This window comes from Camelus dromedarius, chromosome 4 (assembly GCF_036321535.1).
Source record: "Camelus dromedarius isolate mCamDro1 chromosome 4, mCamDro1.pat, whole genome shotgun sequence".
Taxonomy (NCBI): domain Eukaryota; kingdom Metazoa; phylum Chordata; class Mammalia; order Artiodactyla; family Camelidae; genus Camelus; species Camelus dromedarius.
In genome coordinates this window covers 45,846,880-45,872,532 of record NC_087439.1, presented here as the reverse complement: position 1 = coordinate 45,872,532, position 25,653 = coordinate 45,846,880, and the positions used below count along the sequence as shown (strand labels likewise).

General features: G+C 37.3%; 1 protein-coding gene across 1 annotated transcript in view; it reads right to left on the bottom strand.

Moving 5' to 3' along the window:
• Nucleotides 1–21,150, bottom strand: part of GORASP2 (golgi reassembly stacking protein 2) — a 28,863-nt gene extending 7,713 nt beyond the window's left edge. Inside the window, exons 1-7 of the mRNA XM_031451632.2 lie at nucleotides 20,902–21,150; nucleotides 7,617–7,697; nucleotides 6,219–6,422; nucleotides 5,668–5,754; nucleotides 4,780–4,910; nucleotides 1,895–2,027; nucleotides 80–203 (exon numbers count right to left, since the gene is read on the bottom strand). Of these exons, the coding sequence (XP_031307492.1) occupies nucleotides 80–203; nucleotides 1,895–2,027; nucleotides 4,780–4,910; nucleotides 5,668–5,754; nucleotides 6,219–6,422; nucleotides 7,617–7,697; nucleotides 20,902–20,964 (823 nt within the window). The 5' untranslated portion in view covers nucleotides 20,965–21,150. The remainder of the gene's footprint in view (nucleotides 1–79; nucleotides 204–1,894; nucleotides 2,028–4,779; nucleotides 4,911–5,667; nucleotides 5,755–6,218; nucleotides 6,423–7,616; nucleotides 7,698–20,901) is intronic.
• Nucleotides 21,151–25,653: the final 4,503 nt, after the last annotated feature.

Below are 25,653 nucleotides of genomic sequence, written 5' to 3'. Positions count from 1 at the left end.
TTTAAATTCTGACTTGGGACAGAGAAGAATATCATGTAAAACAAAGTAGACTGAAAACAGAATACATTCTTCTGCACACCTGTACTGAGAACATTACTGACAGCTGGTGGAGTTGCACTAATAGAAAGTCCAGACAGACCCTGTTCAATTTCTGCAGTTCCTGGTGTTGAAAAAGATGGGGGATTAACTGAGGACAGCTGGACCTTCCAAAAAAAGACAAAGAAAAAATAAAATTACTCAAGTTTACTTGAAAATAGAAATATTGGCTCTCACTGGTCCTAGAGATACCTTTTTGATCATGCACTAACTGTCAAAGGTTTTCACCCGGCATTCCTTCCTGGCTTTCAGACACTTCCTGATTTTGATACATGCCAAGGACTGTGCACTGTGAACTCCTCCCCATCCTGCCACTTCCAGTCTCCTGACACACGGCATCTAGCCCATTACACACACTGTTCTACTCTCACTGTGTTCACTGTGCTACTTCAACACTAGGTGGAGGTTCTACTCTCTCCTCCTTCCCAGTCACCCCAAAATGATTTTACTCAACTGCTTTCCCCTTCTCTGAATTCTCAGCCAGTTATTTGTTTTTCACTTTCATTGCTCATTGAAGAAGTCATTTGAAGTCTTAATACTATGATAGATTCCTTAGATGTTTCTTAAGATGTCTAACCTCATGAGTCCGTCTTCTCTTTTCTCATCCACAACGACTGTGGCAGCTGCATCTCTTATCTTTTGGGAGATGGGGTGCGGTGGGGGTGAGAATGAGTCTATATGGGCTCGACAGATTTTACCTCTGAATCCTCCACTGTCTGCCAGCTCCAGTGCTCTCTGACACATTCCAATACAACTTGTATTCTGGCCCTTCTCCTTGCCATTTCCCACTCTGGTCCACTCAGACTGCCCACAGGGCCTCATCTGGGGCAGAGAGCACTGATTAGGGGCAGCAGATATGGTAGCAAGAGTCTGAATACCTAACACTGGCTCTGTGGTCATGAGCTTAAGGTAGGGTGGGGAGTGAGGAGAGGTGACACTGCTCCACAGCACCCCTACATTTCCTCTAGAACTGGGGATGGTCAAACCACGCACCACAAAATGACAGTGGCAGCAGCCCTTTCTTTACAACTGGAGCATTCTTTTTTGAATGTTTGCTTTTTATTTAGTCATGCAAACAAGAGTTAACTGACTTGTAAGGCCTGCATAGGAAACATTTTAAAAGCCTATAGGCCTGTGCAAACACCGCTCATTCCTTAAAAAGCCTCACCCTGATTCTGTAATAGTCCCCACACAGCTAGCTCTCTGCTTTTCCAGTCAAGGTGCCTGAAATAGTAAGCACCAGCTATCATCACCTTATCACCCACCATTCACCCTCTGTCTCCTGTAAGTTGATATCTGCACCCTGTCAAGACTTAAACTGCTCTAGCCTAGGGCATGTTTTTTCACTCCTTCTCTCACCTGACTTCTCTGTAGTACCTCACACAGCTGCCTATGGCCCTCTTCTTGAAGCTTTGTTCTTCCTTTGGGCTTCTCCTGAGCTTCCTTTGCCGAATCCCCTTTCTCTGCCCATCCATTTAAATATTAGGAATGTTCAAGATTCTGGCCTCAGTCCTCTGACACACCCAAGCCCAATCCCTCGACAATTTTTATCAATGCTCATTGGATTAAATTACCCTCTCTTTGTTGATTTCCCAAATCTGTATCTCTAGCCTTGCCCTCTTTCCTGAAATCCAATACCATAGGATATCCATCCGGATAGCCTACAGGAACTTCAAATCCAACATGTCAATATTTAACTGTTCATCTGCCTATCTCAATTAATGCTACCACCATACACAACACTTGACTTGTTTGGGCAGAAACTTTATGACATAATTGGGTAGTAAAGTCATCTTACCTCCGTAAACCCATCTTTAAGAGGAGTAATAGGTGTACCACTCATTTGTCCTGGAAGGGAAATTTTCTTTCCTTCTTCAAAAGGGCGTGTAGGTATTCGATGCAGATAACCATATCCAATGCCACATCCTAGGCTATGAAAATATTTTTTTCTTGTAGTTATTCATATCAATCACAGCTTGCATTTGTTGAGGTTTTGAAATAGAAAAACAAATCTCCATTCTCTGAAACAATGTCATCTTATCAGAGGTCTCCTTTGATGACCCTTCCATCCACCATGGAGACTAACCTTACTCTCCTTTATTTTTCTTCAAGTATTTATCACCACCTAACACACTGCATATTTATTTGTTTATTTTCTGTCTCCCCCAATAAAATGTTAAGGTCCTTGTTTTGTTTACTGCCTTAACAGTTCCTGGCACACGGCAGACACTTAATATATTATTTGCTGAATGAACAACATACAGCCTTTCCACTGAAGAGCCCCAAGCACTTTTGCATGTTATCATTTACACATCCCACAGTTCTATTTCAGAACCTGACACAAATCAATCCAAGTTAATCCAGATTCCTTCTAATTCATCCTCCCAATGCCATCAGAAACATATTTCTAATAAGATATGAATGATCACAATGCTTCTTTCCAGAACCTGCTGGCCTCCCCACATTTCTTTTTCCTTCAGAGAATTACTTCCCTGCTATTGTATGCAGTGTTGGTGGGACTGTCAATCAGGGGGCCTGTCTTGCCCAAACCAAGAAGTGGCTCATGACCAGAGCCAGGACAATCTACCTCTCTTACCCAGGGCTTCAGATTTTGGGAGTGACAGAAAAAAAAAACCAAATGGCTTCATCCTTTTAGTAGAACACTGATGAAACTGCCAATTAGTTCTTCCTCTCTAATCCCTAAAGGTGTTCTGAGTCCTGTCCTTTCGAAATCTGATGTTTTAGCTGTTTCTTTGATTATATGAGTGACTCTACAGCAATGAAGTCATGTCTGTTGCAGCTGGTTTCTACTGTTTGGAACCAAAGAATCCTCACTGATATAGTATCACAGTCCCATTGCCCAAAGTATGTCCAAATTCTTGACCACAGTATTTAAACCTTTTCACAATCAGGTTTCAACTTATGCCTCCATTATGACTGCTTTTATTTTCCAAACTACTTGCACTTTCTGAGTAGGACATGCACAGGTATCTCTGTGCTTCTCCCCTGCCAAGGCATCTGTTATTTCCATGGGTACTACTACCACCAAAAGCTGGGAGAGCAGGCAACGGCTAACTTCAGCTCTTCCTTATCCAAATCTGATTTAATATCAATGTTTCATATTACAAAATTACTCACTCCTTCTCCTCTCACTTTTCTTCCCTTCTACCATCAAACTGCAATTCCTGCTGAACTGGACCTCAGATAGATTTAGAGGAAGAAATTAAGATTAAATAATTTATACTGATCAATGAAAGCCTTTCAGAGGTAGCCGTATTTCAAAACAAGGTGCTTATTAATCAAAATAACTAAGTGGTGGTAGATTAGGCACTTGAGGCAACAGAGAAACCCTCTGCAAACAAAGATAGCCAAAGAATGAAACCAAGAAAAATGTGCTGTAATGAATGCAGTGTGGTCAGCCTCTGAGGAAGGAATGAAAACAAGAGGCACAAAAATACCAAATGTGGACAGACTCAGGAAAATGGTCTCTATGGGCCTGTCTAAAGCAATGGCTGACCAATGGTACTAAACCGTGTCAAAAGGAAAAACGTCTTCCACAGAAAAGACGTAACTGCTAAAGTCTAAAAAGAAGGGCTCCAAGAACACGAAGGTAGCAGTATTTAGTCAGCACAGTTTAAAATTAAAGAACTAGTAATGTTCTCTGTGGCTGGACCTCACCATCTGCAGAATCTTTTCCTTAGGCTTTGATTTCATGCTCTCCAAGCACGCCTGTGGTAGTGATCGGATCTAAGTATTCTTCCAACTGGAGAGGGGGTATTTTTCTACTGTACACTGAAAATTCGCTGTTCTAATGAATGCAGAAGTTTCTTTGCAAATTTAGTTTATATGAGGCAGTACCTCTGAAATGAATCAACTTTGAGGACCTTGAGAAGATCATACTTCTGTGTGTTTACAAATCTGGACAGCGGACAATGACGACTTGATCAAGTATGGCCCCCAGATCTGCCTGATGCTCTATCTCATTTTCTCAAATTGCAACATGTTAGCATTCTGATGGCAACATACATTCAGCTGTGGAATCTCAGGCAGTATGGGTAAAGATATTGTGAGCAAACAGAGGCTCTTTTCCCAGCAAATGTTGGAACTTTCACAAAACATTTGAAGAAGTTTCCAAACCCTAGGCTTTCCTATAATTATGGCTTATGCTCAACAATTCCTCAAAAAAGGCTGTTAGAACTTTCAAAATAATTTAAAATTTATACAATTTAAACTGTCAAAAGACCTAAACAGGGATCAATTAAAAAAAAAAAAAAGACTAGAGTATATATTCCATGCTCACTAAATATGTGCTTTAAAAAATATATTGAATTTAATATTCTAGGTCAGCTCTTTCCTCAAGTCTTTTTTTTTAACTGAAGTATATAGTCAGTTTACAACATTGTGTTATTTTCAAGAGAAGCTTCTTTATTCTTTAAATTGAGTTACAGTCAGTTTACAATGTTGTGTCAATTTCTGGTGTACAGCACAATTTTTCAGTCACACACGAATATACATATTCATTTTCATATTCTTTTCACTGTGAGCTACTACAAGGTCTTGAATATACAAGATAAGTCTTAACACAAACCAATAACTTGTTTCAAAATAAAAACAAACAATGCTTACAACATATCTGACTGGTAAATTTAAGCAGTCGTAACTCAGTCTGAAAAATGATCTTACCTGCCTTCTCCACCCCATGCAGAATTTGGTGTAATAATCACTTCTCGACAGTTATCAGTGTCTGTATTATACACATAAAGTTTCAATGGTTTTGCTTCATGTGTTTCAATAAGGCTGAACAGATCTTCAGACTGCAAAAGCATCATAGGAGGAAAATTTTTTTGTTACAGAATTTTAGAATGTAGGTTGCAAACCTGGCTAATATCAGGATCACCTGGAAAACTTAAAAAACAACCAAACAACAACAACAAAAAAAACCCCTAGATTCTGGGCCCTGTCCCTAGACATAAAAATCATTTCTTAAAACCAATACTCCAAACAAGGTTTAATTCAATATATTACCTATCTACTACGTGCAGGGACTTATGTCCAGTTCTGGAAGACCTAGTTAGCAATTTTAGTAAAACTCTTCTATACCCAAATTCTACATATTCTGCTTTTACTCTCCATTATTAAAATCTGGTTACCTGAGCACCTTATTTTTTCTCTCATTTTTGATTTAGCAATATATACCTCCACTAGCTAACAGACAAGGAAAAGGATCCAACTAATATAGCTGAGCCAATTTTATTACCTTAGAAAGGTGAAGAGAAAATGAAATCAATAATCAAAATGAGGATCTGATTTAGTCTGGAGGTACAGAAGAGATTTCCACATACCATACACAAAATCTCTGCAACTGCCACACAGCATGTCTTTCCTCACAGCTATACCTAGTAAGACATCTCCCAGATGTTAGCTTTTTTACACCATGAGGCATAAGCTGTCTTGATCAGCAAGACCAAAATTTCAACTTTAAATGTAAAGTGTACCCAAATATACTTCTGAACTTAAACATTAATAAGAAAATATTAAATAATTTTCATTATAAATACACACACTAATTACCTCATTCATAACCGTATCTGCTCCAATGATATAATCACTGTGAGGTCTAAGACCTGCCAGTGCTGCAGGAGAATTTGATTCCACTTCCTAGGATGACACAAAAACAGCCCCCCCAATTAATGTATATAAAATAATCTACCAAATTGTAGAGTTCACAGTCCTTAATTATAGTGATTTTAATACCCCTATATGTCTTGTTAGAGATGTCAGATGTCAGAAACTATAGAATATATATATTCAAATCTCCCAAGCATAAAAAAAAAAAATCACATAATATTTAATAAATATTTGAAATATTTCTATAGCTATTTGCTTTAACATTTCTTCTTCTAATGGATAAATCATTTAAAAAAGTTCTTAGGCATCATATTTGCTTCTCTTCCTCAAGTTGTTATTCTTTTTTATTAATTTATATTTTAAAAGCAATGAATTCTGATTTTCAGAAACTAAAGGTAGCCTAATAATCTCACCCAATTGGAGACAACCACTGCTAAAACGCCCTTCTACACTGCTTCTTAAACTGCAAGTAACAGTTCACAGTTGATACCTACCAACACATGCCAAACGTTTTCATTTGCTCCATCAAAGCTGCAGAAACGAATGCTCACTCCCAACAAGCCCTGGCCACCCCACATGTTACTTGGTGTGACTGAGGTCTCTCGCAGCTCCAGTGTTTTACTACTGTAGATAAGCATTTTTACAGGCTTTTCAACGTTTGCTTTCAGTAGATCCTTAAGAGTGTCATTGTCTTTATTCTGTAAATACACAGAAATTTTTCTTAGTAAATAAAAAGCTAATGTTAACAATCTTAGTTTAAGCATCCTATAGCCCTACTGGAGTAATATTAATAATTAGCATAAACATTCAACAGGCAGAGGTTTCATTAACATTCAAATATTCCCCAAAGTAAAAGAATGTCAAGAAATTCAGAGCAACTATTATGCTAGCAACAACATGTGACTGTTTTCTAATAGCTGACTATGGATTATGGAATTTGCAACTCAACATTATTTGAAATGATCTAGGGTTTCAGTGATTAAAAAACTAAAACACCCACAAGAAGTCATATTACTTACAGAATTGGTATGACTTTAACTTTAAAATCTAAAACATTTGGTAGGATTGAAGTTTAATTTTGGACTCTACTCCTGTATGTACACTTTATTATGAACTAGCAGGAAAAGAAAATGGAAGCAGTATGTTAAATTTTCATTACATAAATGAATAAAGGCCATTACATAGATGTTGGTAAGTAATGAACAAAAACTTAAGACCACTGTGAAAAAATAAACTAACCAACTAGCCATTTTCATTAAGAATTTCCTTTGTTGAAATTATACAATTTCCTTCCTATAGACATTCACTACATGTAAACTGAGAGCAACTTATAAAAAGTGGTTTTAATTCTGTACTTTTGGAACACATCTCTGTCCATTTTTATAACAGTTTTATGTATCAGGGAAGGGAACTGAGCAACAAGAAAACTGACAAGTTATTTGAGGATGAGTCTTAACTAATCTATTTCTCAATAACCTAAAAATGTCAGACTTCTTTGAAAAAGCAACAAAATCATGTCTTCCTGATTAAAAAAAGTAAATATTTAACATTTAAAGTAGGGGAGAGGGTAAAAGCTTAGTGGTAGAGCACATGCTTAGCTTGCAGGAAGTCCTGGGTTCAATCCCCAGTACTTCCATTAAAAAACAAACAGAAAAAACTTGAGAATTTAACATATAAAGTAGAAGTCTCCAGTGATATTCTTCCCCTAAGATAACTGCTCGAGCGTGAAGTATACTATTCTGTATTTGACATTCTCATATGTTTACTAACGCACAGTTGGTTACATTTACAAATTGGCTGATGAATGAACATCCATCCCAGGTAATCTGAAAATTTCCATTTTCAAAAGATTGCAAAATACCATAGGCAAAAATACAAAAAGCTGAACTTACTAATCTTGAACCATTAATAGAAACAATAAAATCAAAGAATGGCTCCAGTCCAGCTCTATGTCCTGGGGAATTTTCTTGTACCTGTAAAAACAAAAATGTCAAAAGTGAAAAATGCAAAGCTTACTTACAAACTGTGACACCTATCACTTTTCAGTAAAAATAGATTAATTTCATTGATAAGGAAATACAGGTACTCACTAGTTCTCTCATTTCTCTTCAACTCCCAGGTAATGCCCTTGCAGCTCCCTAAATTCTACTCATTCTCTAAACTCATCCTCAGATATGAGGTTTTTCCTCTACGGTTCCATTTCACACCACTTTCTACTTGTTGGGGGGTAGGGGGACAATCTTCCCAGAATTTAACACATGTCACGGCAGACAGTTAATCATTATAATTAAGCATCAAATTCAAATTAACTTATGTTCTATTTATTCCACGACTACTACTAGCAAGGCACCATTTAGTTACAAAACTAACATAGGAACGTAGCCACTGATGTCAAAACATTTATAATCTGTCGAGGAACAGGTAATAAGAAGGCGAGACAGAGGACACACAGACCTCTAATAACTGTAATACAAGACCAAAAAGTTTAAAGGTTATACAAACGCACAAAGTTCTAAGGGGAAGATTAAATCTGATTGAAGCAACTTCACAGGAAAAAAAAAAAAAAGACATTTGAATTGTGCTTTAAAAGGGGGGTAGAACTTTCTTTCAACGGTGAAGATGGATAAGAGGATGAGGAAGGACATCTGAAAGTTGAAGAGATAATATGAGTAAAAACCCAGAAGGAGTCTGAAAAATGAGAATCACAATATAGTGTAGTTAAGACAACAGGTGGTATAGGATTGAAATAAATTAATATGCAACATTTTACTTCAACCAGCAGTTTTCAGGGTGTCCATGGCTTTCATCAAATTCTCAAAAGGTTTCTCCATGACCCAAATAAAGTGTTAAAAGCATGGATTTTGTGCAGTTCTTTTATTTTATAGGTGAAGAAGTCATCCTGTGACTTGCCTATGGTCTCATAGTTGGCTAGTGGCAGAGGTGAAACTCAAAAGTATATCTTGTAACTATTAGTCCAGTAAGCAGGCTGGAAAGAAGGGTTGGAGCTAGACTTACAGAGGACTTTACATGGAAGATTAAGATTACTTAGCTTCTCAACGACACAAATGTTTACCATTTCACAATTGAAATGGATTAAAATAAACTATTAAACTTTGTAAATCTGCAGTAATACAAATACAGTAGCTAGTAACAGTAGTAATGTGACAAAAGAGCAAAAAGTTAATACAAACCATTTTGCATTTCCTCTAAAATATTTTCATAATGTTTTAAAGAATTTTTATTCTGCTTCATGTTATTAAATACTGTCAAAACTATCCTATGAAAACAAAGATTACATTGATATTTATAGGCTGATTTTCTATAATAATCTAAACAGTTCTAATAGTCAATTCTGAGGCTATGCAAATAACAGAGCCACATCATTCATATATACATTTGTAGCTATTCACAAGGTAACAAATCATTTTAATGCTTTCAAAATGGAACCCAAACTGTTCCCAATACTAGACTTCTTGGATTAATGACACTTAATCTTGGATTAATGACACACTCATTACTTTTGGAATAATGTTACCTTTTATTCATTTAAAGCCAAAATATATTATCATTGCCTCTGAAGAAGTGAAACTAGATTTTCTTCATTTGTCACAGTAAGGAATAGTTAGTTGCCCGTTATAAAGATGGTTCAATGTTTAACTTACTGAAACTGTTTGAAATTGCTTTGTGTACAATTTCCTACAAATGTGGGACTAAATCATTTTTGTAAGTTAAACAAGTTAAACAGCAAAGGGACTTATGATTTTAAAGTGTTAGCTCTAATAAAAATATTCAGTACATACCTGTTTCTTTATACTCAGTTTCCTTAAATAAGGGATATTTTATATTCTATATATTATCAAGCAAAATGTCTAGAGCCCAAAATGGCAGATAGATTTCTCCTCAAATAGCAACTCTGAAAGGAAAATAGTGGCTGCTTGGAGCTATTACAAGAAGAGAGAGGTCAAGTCGCAGCTAGCTGGGAAGAAGTCATGATCCCCTAGATGTGAAATGCCTCTCCAGTAGGTGCCTATCAATTAGATGTGAAATGTCTCAGGTGTGAAAAGAGGATAATTAGCACAGATCTTAGGAGCCCCCTCTGAGGGGAGTTTCTCATTTAATAGGGTCCACATCTAATTATCTAACTCTCTGAATCTGAATCTTTCCAAATGACCATTTTCTGTAGAAACCAGCTAGTCCAATGATTATTTCAGATTTCTCCACGAAGGCTGCCAACAGTTTATCTTTTAGATAAAAACGGCTAAAGACAATACTTTTGTAATGTCATCAGCACCCAAGAAAGTTGATCCCACACACTGCTTCTCATCATGCTACCATCCAAGTATCGAGTTTTACCACTATTTGTTTGAAATGGAAAATCTCCAATACCATTAGAATGATTCTTCCCCATAACTCAAAAAAGATTCAGCAGCTAAATTTGTGTTCTAAAATAAATAAATAAACTTAAATAATTCTTTCTCTAACTCTATTTTCCCATTTTAATTTTCTACAAACATCAATCTCCTCTGTTTTTAACGGACCTTGAAATTAATTTCTTTCCTAAATTTATTTACATCATTAGTACCAGCACAATTCTGAACCAGTTATCTTAATTACTACTAAGAAGCCAGCAGAGGGAGCCCTAGAAAATGGTCACTGACTAACACGTTTTAAGGAAATTTCCTACATTTCTTAACGTGGAAAGTAAGATCTACAACACTACAAATTAAACCATCCACACAGGTAAGTTTCTCTGGCAATATTATCCACTGATAAGAATCTCTTAGGCACCTAATCTCTCAAGCATCAGATTACTGCTCAATACTTTCCTTCCCTATGAGATCTCTTGATTGTTGATTCCTTGTCTGCTTCTTTCAAACCATCTTAATTTTTTTTAAAAAGGAAGAAGAAAAAAAAAGAATATATACCTGGCTCCATAGGCTATTTAACATTTACTATTCGACCAAATATAGCAGTTTAAGATGAACAGATTAAATTTGGAAGTTTAATAATTAAGATTTTACATGATTTTGAAAAAATGTACAGTGAATAGATAATAGAATTTTAGAGTCAGACTGACTTGGTTTTGAGTCATGGTATGCCTACTTACTAGCTTTTTGAGCTTGGGAAAGTTTATCTTGCTGGGCCTCAGTTTTCTCATCTGTAAGGAAAAGATACTGCCATCTACTTTACAAGAATACTGTAAAGAGACTGAATGAGTTTAAATTTATGAAATGACTAGCTAAGTCTCTGACATATGACAGGAGTCCTACAAATCTTAAGCTCATCTTCCTAACTCCGCAATCACCACCTGAGGGGAAATCTTTGTAACCAATTAATTTCTAGATACTACATTATCTTTATAACCTTGCATTAATTATCTCTCATCCCTTAAGAAAAAGAAAAAAGAAATGGAATGTTAGTCAGCTAGGAAAAGGAGATAAGTTATTTTTTAAAATGTCTCCTACACTGCTGGCAGGAATGCAGTTTGGTGCAGCCACTGTGGAAAACAGTATGGAGATTTCTCAAAAGACTAGGAATAGATTTACCATATGACCCAGTAATCCCACTCCTGGGCATATATCCAGAAGGGACCCTAATTCAAAAAGACACCTGCACCCCAATGCTCATAGCAGCACTATTTACAATAGCCAAGACATGGAAACAGCCTAAATGTCCATCAACAGATGACTGGATAAAGAAGTTGTGGTATATTTATACAATGGAATACTATTCAGCCATAAAAATGACAACATAACGCCATTTGCAGCAACATGGATGTCCCTGGAGAACGTCATTCTAAGTGAAGTAAGCCAGAAAGAGAAAGAGAAATACCATATGAGATCACTCATAGGTGGAATCTAAAAAAAGAAAAGAAAAGAAAAAGAAAAAAATGAATATAAATACAAAACAGAAACAGACTCATAGACATAGGATACAAACTTGTGGTTGCCAGGGGGGAGGAGGGTGGGAAGGGACAGACTGGGAGTTTGAAATTTGTTGATACTGACAGGTATATATAGAATAGATAAACAAGACTATACTGTATAGCACAGGGAAATATATACAAGACCTTGTGGTAGCTGACAGTGAAAAAGAATTCAACGATGAATATATGTATGTTCATGTATAACTGAAAACTTGTGCTCTACACTGGAAATTGACACAACATTGTAAACTGACTATAACTCAATAAAATAAAGTTTTTTAAAAAGTCTCTCAAAAATCAATCCCATATGTATGGCAGATCTAAAGATCAAAGGTAAAACAATAAAGCTTTTAGAGAAAAACATAGAATATCTTTAAGTATGAAAAGAATTCTTAAACTGAACACAAAAGCACTAACCATAAACTAAAAAAATTTGATAAACTATACTAAAACTATGAACAACTTCTGCTCATCAGAAGACACAAGTGAGAAGATAGAACATATATTCAACAAAGGAACAGTATTCAGAACTAATTCAGAATTACTGCAATCATTAAGAAAGACTGAGTGAAACCACAATAAGATTCTACTTCACATTTACAAAAACTGCTAAAACAAAAAAGAGTAACAAGGATCGGAAAGGATATGGAGAAACTAGATCCCTCATACACTGATGATGGGAATGTAAAATGGTGCAGCCACTGTGGAAAACCATTTGGCAAATCCTCGAAATGCTAAACACAAAGTTATCGTATGACCTTGCAATTCCACTCCTAGGTATATAACCAAGAGAAATGAAAATATATCCATGTAAAAATCTGTAAACAAATTTCATACTGCTTTATTCATAATAGCCGGGAAGTGGAAACAACCTAAAATCCCTCAATTGATGAATAAATAAACAAAATGTAGTACACTCACAGAATGGAATATTATTTGCCAGTAAAAAAAGAATTAAGTACTGATACATGCTACAACATGAATAGACCATGAAAATATTATGCTAAGTGAAAGAAGCCAGTCACAAAGACCATATATTGTATAACTCCATTTATATGAAATATCCAGAATAGGCAAATCCATAGAAAGTAGATTAGTAGTTACCAGTAGCTGGTGGGTAGGGAATGGGGAGCAGCTGTTAAAGGGTACAGAGTTTGTTTCTGGAGTGATAAAAAGGTTCTGGAATTAGATATTGGTGATGGTTGCACAACTCGGTGAGTATACAAAAAAACCCACTGAACTGTATACTTTAAAACATTGAATTTAATGGTATGTAAATGATATTTCAATAAAGCTGCTTTAAAAAGAAGATAGACAACAAAGAAATAGAAAAGATTTTAGCAGACACTAAACAAAAGAGGATGTTGAAGTGGCCAGTAAATATAAAAATGTGTTCAACAGTCATCAGGAAATGCAAATTAAAACCACAGTGTGATATTACTACATACCTATCAGGATGGCCAAAATCAAAAAGATGGAAAATACTAAGTGATATGAGGATATGGAACAATGAGAAATCTGAACTGCTGCTGGTGGGAATGGAAATCAGTAAACTATTTGGCAATATGTATTAATGTTAAAATATGCACACCTCTGTTAAATATTTCACTCTTTAGTATCCCCAACAGAAACAGGATATGTTCTCCAAAAGACATACACAATATAACATTCACAGCAGCACTATCTGTAATAGCTCCAAACTAAAAATCATACAAATGAACATCAACAGCAGAAAAGATAAATAAATTCTGGCATATTCTATGGCATAAAATATGTTAACGAAATGAAAGCTCTACAATACACAACAACATGGCTACATCTCACAAGCAATATTTGAGCAAAAGAAGCCAGACACAAATGAATACATATCATATGATTTCATTTACATAAAGTGTAAGAAAAAGCCAAGCTAATCTCTGCTGTTAGAAATCAAGATAGTGTATTCACTCTGGGGAGTTAGGGGAAAGCTGGCACGTGACCAGAAAGAGATTACATTAGAGTGCTGCTTGTGAAAATACATCAAGAGGTACACTTATGTGCATTTTTAATATAAAAAATTTTAAGATATGCCTCTCTATCCAAAAAGTAGCAATCAAATTACTACAATCTAAGAACATACCTAACACCTCAACTGTAAAGAACACAGTCTGAACCAACAATTAAGTCTAAAAGCACTGTGAGCAATCAATGTAAAGACTGCAAAGTAACTTGCCCCAATGCTCATTCATCTTTACAACATGAGAAGAAATACTTCTTTCATAAGCACTCTAGAAAAAACAGCTATAACAAGATGAAATTTGCTAGACATTTTACACTCCTCAAGAAGTAAAATGTGAGTTTACAATAGAAAGTGCACAGTGAAGGGGCAGCCATCCCCGTTACATAGAAAGATATTAGCACCAAGGACTGGCAGCTGGACTGTGAATCACCAACTCTACATAAATAATCCCTAAGGTGGAGTCATTCACTTACTACAGGGAGTTTGAGTGGGTTCTGAGATCGATTTAGTGCATCATGACAGACTAGACAAATGTCAAAATACAAAAATATCAGAATAGACAACAAAACTTCACAACTTAATAAGGGTCACCCCAGAAACCCTGTACCCATTAGCAGCTGCTCCCCATTCCCCCGAACCCCAGCCTCTGGTAACCACTAACCTTACTTTCTATCTCTACAGATTTGAGTATTCTGCACATTTCGTATAATACATGGTCTCTGTGACAGACTTCTCTGTGTACAGACCTAACTGTTCTATACTGGTTGTTTTCCAGTGAAGCATCCATCTATTCTTCTAGGACTAAAAGTATAAAGTATTTTATACTAGGCTTAGGTCATTTCGCCTGAACCCATCTCTCTTTTAAATTCTGGCTTGGGGTAGAGAGGGACAGAAGAGTAGAAGGAAAGAAGAGTTGGGGTGGGGTGGGAGTAAGGCATTCTCCCAACTGATCTGGGCCACTTACTTACATACCTCCAGCTAAGCAACTGATACTCTAAAGTAACAAAGAAAGGAAACCACAGGCTACTTTCCGAACACAGGATATTACCAGATTAGGTATTTTATAAGGTGATATATACAAAGATACCCAAGTTCCTGGCTCGCATGTGAATTATCTCCCTTAAGTTTTCTAACCATGGAGATGTTTCCATAAAATCGGTTCAGTGGAAGTATAACTGTCTCCTCTTTACTACTGCAGCACTAACTCCTTCTTCACACATACAAGGCAGATAAGTCCCTTTGAATGACTTTTTTGCACCATCATCTCCTCTAGCTCTCAATTTAATGTTAACATTCTTGCCTTAGTACTGTTTTTAAAAATAGTAGAGATGTTAAATAAGACTAAAAATTAAATTCAATCCAAATAAGACATAAATGATGACTCATTTAAATTAAACACGTAAAACTTCATGTTATATGTATGTGCTTAGGTGAACAAAATGACAGGGAAAGATCTGAGAATGTGCTGTAACAAAAATAAACCCTAAATTCGTCATAGTTATTTTTTTTAAAAGGCACTTTTGGAGAGGGGAGCTTTTTTACATCTGTAAAAGGCCAGTTTCCCTATTTGGGACTTGACACAAATGTGTGGTAAATAATTCTGCAAGAGACTAGAAGAGTTCGAGGCTCACCTTGCTAAAACATTCTCCTCACGTGTTCTACCAAAACAACTCAAAGAGCATGTTCTCCAGATACTGACCCAATGATATAACTTCTAACGTAGGAAGCAATATGAAATAAAATTCTAATGACAACTAAATGAAATAAAAACCCATCATTACATAGTAGCTTCCTAGAAAAGATCTATAGGTTAGAAAAGATCTGTAGGTTGAAAGAAACCGAAATCTATTCTAAAAGAAGTTAAAACTCTGACCATATGCCACACTCTGTACTCTTCAAATACTAGATTCCCTTCAACTTTAGGGAGATCCCCTTCAACTTTAGCCTAGCTGAATGAAATCTTTTACACATGTTCCATTCTAGGATCCGAATGTGTGTGGAAGAATTCCTTCATCTGCCTTGCTGGGAACACAGTTTTTGTGCTCGGGAAACAAGCCTATCTTCATATACTGAAAGGCCTTCCCCCAAACTCGGTTGTGCAAGGCAAACTGCCTTTACCTTGAAACCGGCTCAAGGTATTTGTTTCTTAGGGAAAGAAAACTTGCTGTGTGTGACTTTAGGGAATAATCTGTGTTCCTTTCCTTTAGCTGTAAAGGGAGGAGGCTGACTAGATACTAAGACTGAAAGACTCACCATGAAGTAAGTCTAACTGTCGCTAACCTATCTATAGATTCTACAGTGTAGATCAAACCCAACAAGATCACTAATTTTATAGACTTTTAGTCATTTTAGTTTAGTAACACTGTGGCAGGTACTCACCTACTTTTAAAAATACAGATGTAAAATTTCCTCAAAAATGAGGATATTTAAAAATTAACAGGCACGTTTACGAAATTAGTGGGTCAGATTTGATCCAAAACTTAAACAGCAGTACAGGGTGAGGTACATAGAAAAAAGTAGCTCCTGAATAATTGGTTAAATGGAAATACTACTTCAAATGTTTATAAGTATATTTTAACTAGTATTGCCACTACAATAGTGGTTCTCAACGGGTGATACAATAATGCAAAACGAGTAACAAAAGCACAGCTAACATTTATTGAGTTTTTATCATATTCTAGACCAGACGTTAAGTGCTTTACATGGAATATGTCATTTAATCCTCAGGATAAACCAATGAGGTGGACAGCATTGTTTTAATAAAGAAATTTAACGTGCTCATTTTTTCCCAAAATATGTTCATGTACAATATCTAATGTAGTTTTTAGTAAAAAAAAAAAAAAAAAAAAAGGTGACAGAGGCAATACTATTATCCCTATTTTTCATATAAAAAGAATGAAGCTCAAAGAAAGTTCAAGGGTTTGCCCAAGGAAAAGCAATAAAGTGATGATACTAGAATCCAGTGATTCCCAAAGGTGGTCTCCAATGATCTACTATGATGTCCCTCAATGTATCCATGTCCACGGATGACAAGGTTCCTTATTGCTGATAATGTGCCTGAATGATCTCTTATTGGTGCTTAAAAAAAACAAGCAAGCAAGCAAACAAAAACAAGAAAACCCTAGCATCATTCTCTTCATGCTGCAGTAAATTTATTTGCAATGCCAAAGGGATATGTACAGCCTATCAAAGTAACTACTTTGGTTTTGCATATGTTGTTTGGAAAAAAGCCAACCTACCTGATAAATCACAACTCCCAAGGCAATCTATAGTCAGATTCCAAAGCACATATCAAATCTTAATGGACAGAATGGATATTTTCTAGTTTATATTGTCAACTAATATTTTATTAGTCAATCAATCAATATAACCCTTTTAGTAGAATATCAAAGGCAGCCAGCTGAATATACTGATGTTAATCGTTGTTCTAAGTTCAACTCTTATGAAAATTTCAGGGGAATTATTAAAAAGCACTGTCAGTATCTGACCTAGAAGGCACTGGAGCCAGTCTTGTGAACTCTGCTACTTACTGACCAGAGACAGAAACCATAATTACCCTGCAACAACAAGTCTCCCCAAACGAAGATCCTGAGGATTCATACATTAGAACACACTTCATCAGAAAAACATGAAAGGGTATATAAACAACATGACACTTCTAACTTGTCTGAGGTCTATTAACACTGGGGAAAGTTTATGTCTAATGATACTTCACAATTCCTAAAAGTGTCCTACGGTTCACATACATTGTATCCCATGGCATTAATAAACTGAAATATTCTGATTCCTACATTTGAAAGCAATTTCTTTTTTTTTTTTTTTGATTTGAAAGCAATTTCAAAGAATGTTTATTAGTTAAACAATTTCACAGTCTTTTATTTGAAGAGATCAATTTTGGGAGCAGGTCAGAATCTTTAGATGGTGTTTATAAAGCTTTTTCGGTTATAACTTTATATTTGGAAAACATCAAACAACTCAAAGGTTTTCTTTTTACACCCACTGTTTTCAAAATGAGTGAGACAAGAAGGAAATAATAGTGAGATTTTAATGCTTTTCAAATGGGGACATGAGTTTAAAAGGTTTGAGAAACATCGTGTGAGTAGAATAAAGAAAAAATTATGACTATCAAATAATGGGAATTGACTTTCTCAAAATAAGTACTAAGCTGAAATCCTGCAGGATTTCATATAGATTAATGAGGCACCATTAAAAAAGAGCACATCCATATAACAGTAGATATGACTTAGGTATTCCGTTTTCTATGGAAATAATTCCACTTAACTGTCACTTTCTCCTCTAAGAAGAGTACACCTAATGGTGCCCAGTCTGCAGCGAATGGCTCAGAAGATAAAGGCCTGTTATTACACTGGAGACACAATTCATCTGAATGGTCTTTCCTTCAAAACATCCATCATCTCAAAATCTCTCTCAGAGGAAATTATAAGGAATAGTGAACATGACATTTTCCATGTCCCCATACTGGTGTGAACACTGGTTCCAGAACATCCTCAGCTATCCCCCAAATCAAAGAGAATTAAGTGTACACTGAAATTAATTTGAATATATTGATTTAGAAACATCTTATAATGGACATCCATGAGGCAATTCCCCAAACCTAATTTTGAAAATGGTCTTGTTGGGTTCACTTAATAGTAGAAAATATAGGCAAAAATCCTTTTTTGGGGGGGAGGGTACAGCTCAGTGGTAGAGTACATTGCCTAGCATGCATGAGGTCCTGGGTTCAATTCCTAGTACCACCATTAAAGACAAACAAACAAACCTAATCGCCCCCCAACCCTGAAAAGAAGAATTCTTTATTCAACATACTTCAACTGTAGTAAATTACAATAACTTCAAACAAAACTGAGAAGCCCTTGCTAACATTTTTCCTGCCTAATGTTAGGATTAGAGGATGGGGATAAGAGGATGATATGGATGGCGAACATGGAACTGGATCCACTGCATCAGGGAATCCGAAATATAATGTTATTTTTAAAAGAAAGATTCTGAACAAATTTAAAAATCTTTCACAAGGAGTCTACTTTTTAAAAATGATTTTTATAACTTTTTTGTGAAAATACAAGTACTTCACAGTCACTGTTAAACTTTTAAAAAATATATTGAAGTTTAAAAGGAATACAAATATCACCATCCACCAGTAATCCTTTCAATATCCTAGCTTATTATCTTTCCATTTTATTTTCCTGGACACTGGAATGTACCTGCACATAAATGGAAGCATACCTATGCCCACATAGTATTTTGAAACACAATTTTCACTGAATGCAGAGCATTCCAGTCTGTAGTTAGGCCCTGATTTATTTAACAAATCCGCAGCTATTGGATATTTAGGTTGTAAAGTCAACATCTTATGATAACTTTTGGCCATATATTGAAAAAACTTCTCCTAAACTTGATGATGATTACTACTTTTAAGCTCTCTCTAATAAAACTCAAACGAAAGAATTACTTCATCTTTTGCAACATTCATGCTCCAGACGCAGTTGGAAACTAAGGTTGTCCCTAGTGCTTCTAAAAATCATACTTACAGATTAATAAAATCTATACTACTGATCATGTATAAGTGCTGATTTCCTGAAGTGCACTTATGTAAAGAAAACACACTTCAGTTTGTTTAACATCAAACATAGCCATTAACAGAAGTCACTGAATCAGAATCCTTTTGACATGTACAGCTTCCTAACAGACTTTTAAAATTCATTGATTTACCTAGAGCATGTATTATAAACATACCACAAAGTCCCTAAGGACTCATGGCCACAATCAGCGACTGTAACACTGGATAACATACCCCAAGCAGAGAACTAAGAATCAAACTAGAAAATAGAAAAGTACTGCCACTAACTTACACTTCACAGCTGGGATCTGACAATTCTTCCCTTTCCCCCAATCAGAGTGGCACCTGTGTGTTGGCTTAGCTGAGGTGAATAGGGAGGTAATATGATTTATAGATTCCCTTTATTTTTTGAGAAAATCATCCTTTCTTACCAAGAGTGTAGCTTCAAGAGGGATTTTGGGGGGATGGAGTGGCAGCTAGACTTGATAATCCTGAAGATCAGAAAGGTGACTGATCACAGCCCTATCAAGCAAATATCTGGTAGTTTAGTTTAAGAATGTTGTCTCAAAAAAAAAAAAAAAGTTGTCTAACCTAAAACATCGGACCTAAGGCAGAAAATGACTGTTGAACTAGGTAGTGCACTTTCCCATTTTCGGTGAAAACGCTCTTGTCTGTGAGGAGCAATTACCTAGTGACACTTCATTATGCCCTGAAATGGCGCTACTGATTGGGGCCACTCTGTTGACAGTCCATCACGTTATCACTCACGGAGGTGTCACAGCACACAACCAACAATGCTACTTTTAAAGACTCCCAGTTTCAGGAGGAAAGGACCACATGCTCCGTGTATCTCAGGCTGTTCATTGCAAGGGCTTAGCTAACGCTTTTTGAGATACTATGTCTCTCTGCATCCTGGTGCCTGAGGTTGTTGTCCTTCATTTACCTGGGTTGTTTTTTAAAAACGTTCCTCGCCAGTAGCTCTTCTACACTGTGGATCTAAACAATAATCTCCACCACACCCTGAGCAGTCTCAGAAAAAGAGAACGGAAGTTCTCCCCGCCAGGAAATGTGGAAGAGAAGGTTTAGGAAGGTCAGGAGCGACACTGGAGAGAAAAAAGTCCAGCCCAAATGAAGCAGATTTAAGTCCGTCAACCCCCATCTAGGCCATTCCGTTTGTTTGCCTCATTGGCCTTTCTGGACATCCAGAGAGCGCCGCGGTGAATTAACACCTGCCGTCGCATCCCCCAACTCTGGTCTGCGGGTTCCAGGCTTCCTTTTCTAGGGCAACTCAAATGCTACCTTCACCTCTTTTGCAGATTTTGCCCCCAAGCCTCCCCTAACTTTGGGAGCTAAGAATGAGAGGAGGGGACAGAAAAGGCCGTGAAGAAAAAAACGAGTCAAGGTTGCTCCTCTCGCCTGGGTCGCCCTCGGCCAAGTCTCCGCCTGCCGCCTGTTTGCAGCCAGAGAGGCGTACACCGGGCCCGGGGCGCTCCGGGCAAGCGTAATGCGAGCGGCCTCCCGAACTGGCCTCGGCCAAGGCAGCGCCCGCGGTCGCCGATCCCTCGCGGGGTCGGGCCTGGCGGTGCCGGGAAGGGGCCTGTCGGGGCCTCCGCCTCCCCGCGGCCGGGGCCCGCCTCCAGCCGGCCGCCCCAGGGCCGCCGTCGAAGCCCTTACCCGCAGGACGTGGTAGCCTTCCGTGCCGCCGCCTGGGATCTCGACGCTCTGCGAGGAGCCCATGGCGGCGGGCGATTAGTGTGGCCGGACCGGGCTCAGCGCTGCTCCCCGCCCCCCGCACACCGTCCGCTCCTCTCCTCCGCGTAGCACTTGGGACGTGGCACTCGCTGCCTCAGGAGAGCCGGGCCGCACTGCCCGCTGGGAGATCGTCGCCGCGGCAGCCAGGGCCGCTGCGACGCCGCAGACAGCGCCACCTGCCGCGAGCCACCTGGAAGGGCCTGAGCGCACCAGGCGGGGAGGAGGGCTGGAGCGGGAGAGCGGGGAGGGGCCTACGCGTGCTCGCGAGAGAGCAGAAATACGGTTCATCCAGCCCCGGCACCTTGCTACGGGTCCCTGGGCTTGTCAAGATTCATCTAGACGCGCTCCCGCTCGCCTAAAACGCGGTTGCTTGATTGTAGCTCCCCCTGGTGGTCAGATGCCGCGGAGGGGTTGCGACTGAAAAGAAGAGGGGTGGATGCAAACACTGAGAACTCCCCATTCTTTGGGTTTGGAGGTCTTGCCCCCAGGTTATACAGAAGAGCGTTGTAGTGGCCCTCCGTGGACGGACTACCGCGTCCGCTCAGTGCAGCTCAGTTTTATAAAGGAAAACGTTCCCTTTGTAAAACACCTGTCCTTAAGAGTCATTGAGGACCTATCAAAGTTCTGTTTCTGTTTTTTTGCTTTCTCTATTTAAGACAGCAAGATCGGTCACAGTCTAAACGATGTCAAAGTGGGAAGCACAGGTGGATGACTTTGGCGTTCCACCGCCTGCAGCTTTGGTTAGGAAGCCAAGCTGTATTCACACTTTTCCTGTTCAATTGCTCCTTTTGCCCCTTCCCTCTAAAATCCTCAGTTATAGCTATTGCCCAGGGGTCAATCTGACCATCACTAACAGTGGATCAACCAGATATCAGAACATACGTATTCTGATGTGAAGCAACGTGAAGTACCCATTATCATCCACGAAGTATTCTACCCCAAAATGTTTACCTTGCCTCTCTCACACCTTTAGATCTTCCAGTTTCAGGAATACAGAGGATAGAAGAACAAGTAAAATGACTTTACAAAGAAGCTACCAGGAAAAAATCCAGGAAGTGAGATGTTCTTCAAAACAGCTGGCCAGTTTTTTCCATCAAGTCAGGACAAGAAAGGGTCTACACTGGATCAAAAGACATATGAAGGACATAACCAGGAGATGCAATGAAAGCTGATTTGGGAGCTGATTGGGAGAGATGCACTGTAAAGAACATTTTGGGCTCACTTGGGAAAATGTGAAAACTGCGTATTATGAAGAAAAGCATTTATTGTCATGAAAGCGTGTCATCAGTTTCCAGAAACTTGATCAGATTGGAGGGCATTTTTTACCTCACAATATCTTATAAGTATCAATGTAGCAATATTTCCATTAACATTTTCTGACTGAAACCTAGATGTAGTCTCTAAACTTTTATAAAATGTGTTCTACAGTAACAGAGCTTCTCCAGCTAGCTATGAGATTTTAAGAACATTAATAGTGAGGTCCCTAATTTAACTTCCCTACCCTGTTCCACACCGGGCTGTGGAAACAGGACAAATGCTCCAACCACCTCCAGTGTTCTGTGTGTCCTGGGCTGGATTCTCCCTCCTCCAGCTTGGCAAGAGAGGTAAGTGTGTAAATTCAGATATAACCCTTCAGTTCTACTTCCATTTCCCAGGGGAGCCGGAGGCAGGATGATGTAACTAAAGGGCATGAACTTTGGAATCAATGGGTGGGCCTGGGTTTGAACTCTGATTTTGCCATTTACTAGCTGTGGAATCTGGGACAAATCATTTAACTTCTCTGCATCTCAATTTCTACAAACATTAAAAACTATTGTAAATTTTTAAAGATGTGTTAATAGTTATTTTTTTAGAAATACATAAAAAATTGTGAGGGCTTTGGGCTTTTCAACGATTTTTCTTCCCTTGCATCATTTGTGATATTTTTAGATCTGATTACTTAAAAATTTTTTTCTTTATTACTTTTTGAATAGGCAATACACTTATTTACAACAAAAGTCAATGGATATAGAAGAATGATCAGTGAAAAATAAGTCTCCCTTTCATCACTGTGGCCAAGCCTCTCAAGAATTCCCTTCCCTGGAGGCAACCAATGTGTATCCTGGTGGAATCATTCGATGTAATTTATTTTGATGAGAGTAGTAAGTAGAGAACCAATCTTATTTTTTTCCCCAAATACTTACCCAGTTGTTCTAAAACTACTTAGTGAATTATCCAACTCTTCTCAGAAGAAATATCATTTGAAATACCACCTTTACCAAATACTCAGTTCCTATATATGTATTTGATTCTATCCATGGTCTTTGTACTTTGTTCCATTGTCTATTCATGAACCAGTGTCATATTTCATAATTTACTACAGTCTTCCAATATATTTTAAGAGCTAGTAGGCTAGTCACTTCATTATTTTCTCTTTTCAGAATTACCCTTCTATTCTTGCTTGCTTGTTTTTCCATATTAAATAGTTCAAGGATCAGCAAATTTTTTTTCTGTAAAAGGCCAGATAACAAATATTTTAGGCTTTGCAGCCCCTATATAGCAATTATTCTATAGCAATTATTCAACTTTACCATTGTATAGTGAAAGTAGCAATTAACAAGAAGTAAGTCAGTAGGTGTGGCTGTGCTCCAACAAAACTCCTTTTACAAAAACAGAATGCACTGGACTAGGCCCATAGGCCATTGTTTACTGGCCCCTGAATTAGAAAAACCATTTGCCTAGATAAAAGAAAAAAGATCTTAGTGTTTTATTGAGATCACGTTAAATTTATAGATTAAAGAGAATTGACCCCTTTATGATGTTGAGTTTATCTTAGGATGGGAAATGACTTCCTATTTGATTAATGCTTATTTGATATCCCTTAGTAATGTTTAAAGTTTTTCTATATATTCAAATATATGTTCAGGTTTAATATTTTTTTCTCACTATTAAAACATTAAATGTCTCTATATTAGGATATTCCTTGGCTATTTTCTATATCTATAATTTTCTCTCTAATCCTCTTTAACTCTGTTCATCTCTTTTTCATTTTTCTTACTTTTCTTAATCCTGTCCTCATGTTTCCTACTGTGTTTTCAGTAAAGTCTTTCTCCTTTGTGTTGCTTTCAATGTGGGCTGCATTGGAATGCTTTCAGTTGCAAGTAACATAAGCCAACTAAGACTGGCTTATAAGTTGAGGAAATTTTATTATTTCACATAACAAGAAGTTTGGAGATAGAGAGATTCCAGAGTTGGTTAACTCATGGTCTCAATGATGTCAGGGTACATGGAGGGTGAGCATCCCTCTGCTTCTCTTAACTTTTCACATGTGAAAACAAGACGGTGGTGGCAGCTCCACATGTTACATTGTCATGTGACAACAAATGAGAAGAGAATATGTTTTTGGCTTTGTCTCTTTTTTAAGACCAAGGAACACTCTTTTAGAAGCCATCCAGAACACTTACGTTTTATCAGCCAAGATTGTATCACACCTGAACCAGATTCTGACAAATAGAATAGAAATATCAGGCTTGATTTAGATGAATTGATACGTACCCTTGAGACAAGGGAGGCGCTCATGAAGCACTTACTATAAAGTGTTAGTAATCAAATCACAGTAATACTGGCTACAGTGCAGACACAAAGATCAATGGTGTAGAATAGACAGACCCACATGTAAGGTTAATTGACTTTTGACAAAGGTACTCAGGAAATTAATAGAGGGAGGATAGTCTTTTCACAAAATGGTGCTGGAACAATTGGACATTCAAAAAAAGAAAGAAAAAAGAAAGAATCTCAACCCATACTTCACATTATGTACAAAAATACTCAAAATAGATAATATACCTAAGTGTAAAACTTAAAAAATGTAAACTTCTAGAAGAAAACATAGGCAGATATTTTTATATAGGGACACAGAAAATGTAAACCATAAAAGAAAAATTGGTACATAATACTTTATCAAAGTTTAAAATTTTGGCTCTTCAAAAGATGCTTATTAAGAAAAAGAAAAGGTAAGCCACATAGTTGAAGAAAATATTTGCAAAACACATACCTAATAAATATATACACAATATATAAAGGACTGTCATAACTCAGTAATAAGAAAACCCAGTTTTTTAAAACAAACAAAAGGCTTGAGCAGATGTTTCACACACACACAAACACACGCACACACACACAAAGAAGTACAGATGCCAAATGAGAACATGAAAAGATGCTTAACATCATTAGCTCTAGGGAAGTGAAAACTAAACCCACAGTAAGATACCACTACACACTTATTAGAGTCCCACTCCTGGCCATATATCCAGAGGAAATTCTAATTTGAAAAGATACATGCACCCCAATGTTCATAGCGGCACTATTTACAATAGCCAAGACATGGAAGCAACCTAAATGTCCATCGACAGACAACTGGATAAATATATATATATATATAAAATACAAGGAAAAAAATAATAAAGTAATGCCATTTGCAGCAACATGTATGGACCTGAAGATGGTCATACTAAGTAAAGAAAGCCAGAAAGAAGAAGAAAAAATATCATATGATATCACTTACATGCAGAATCTAAAAAAAGGACACAAATAAACTTATTTACAAAATGGAGACAGACTCACAGACATAGAAAAGAAACTTATAGTTACTAGGGGGAAAAGGGGATGGGGAGCAATAAATTGGGAGTTTAGGAT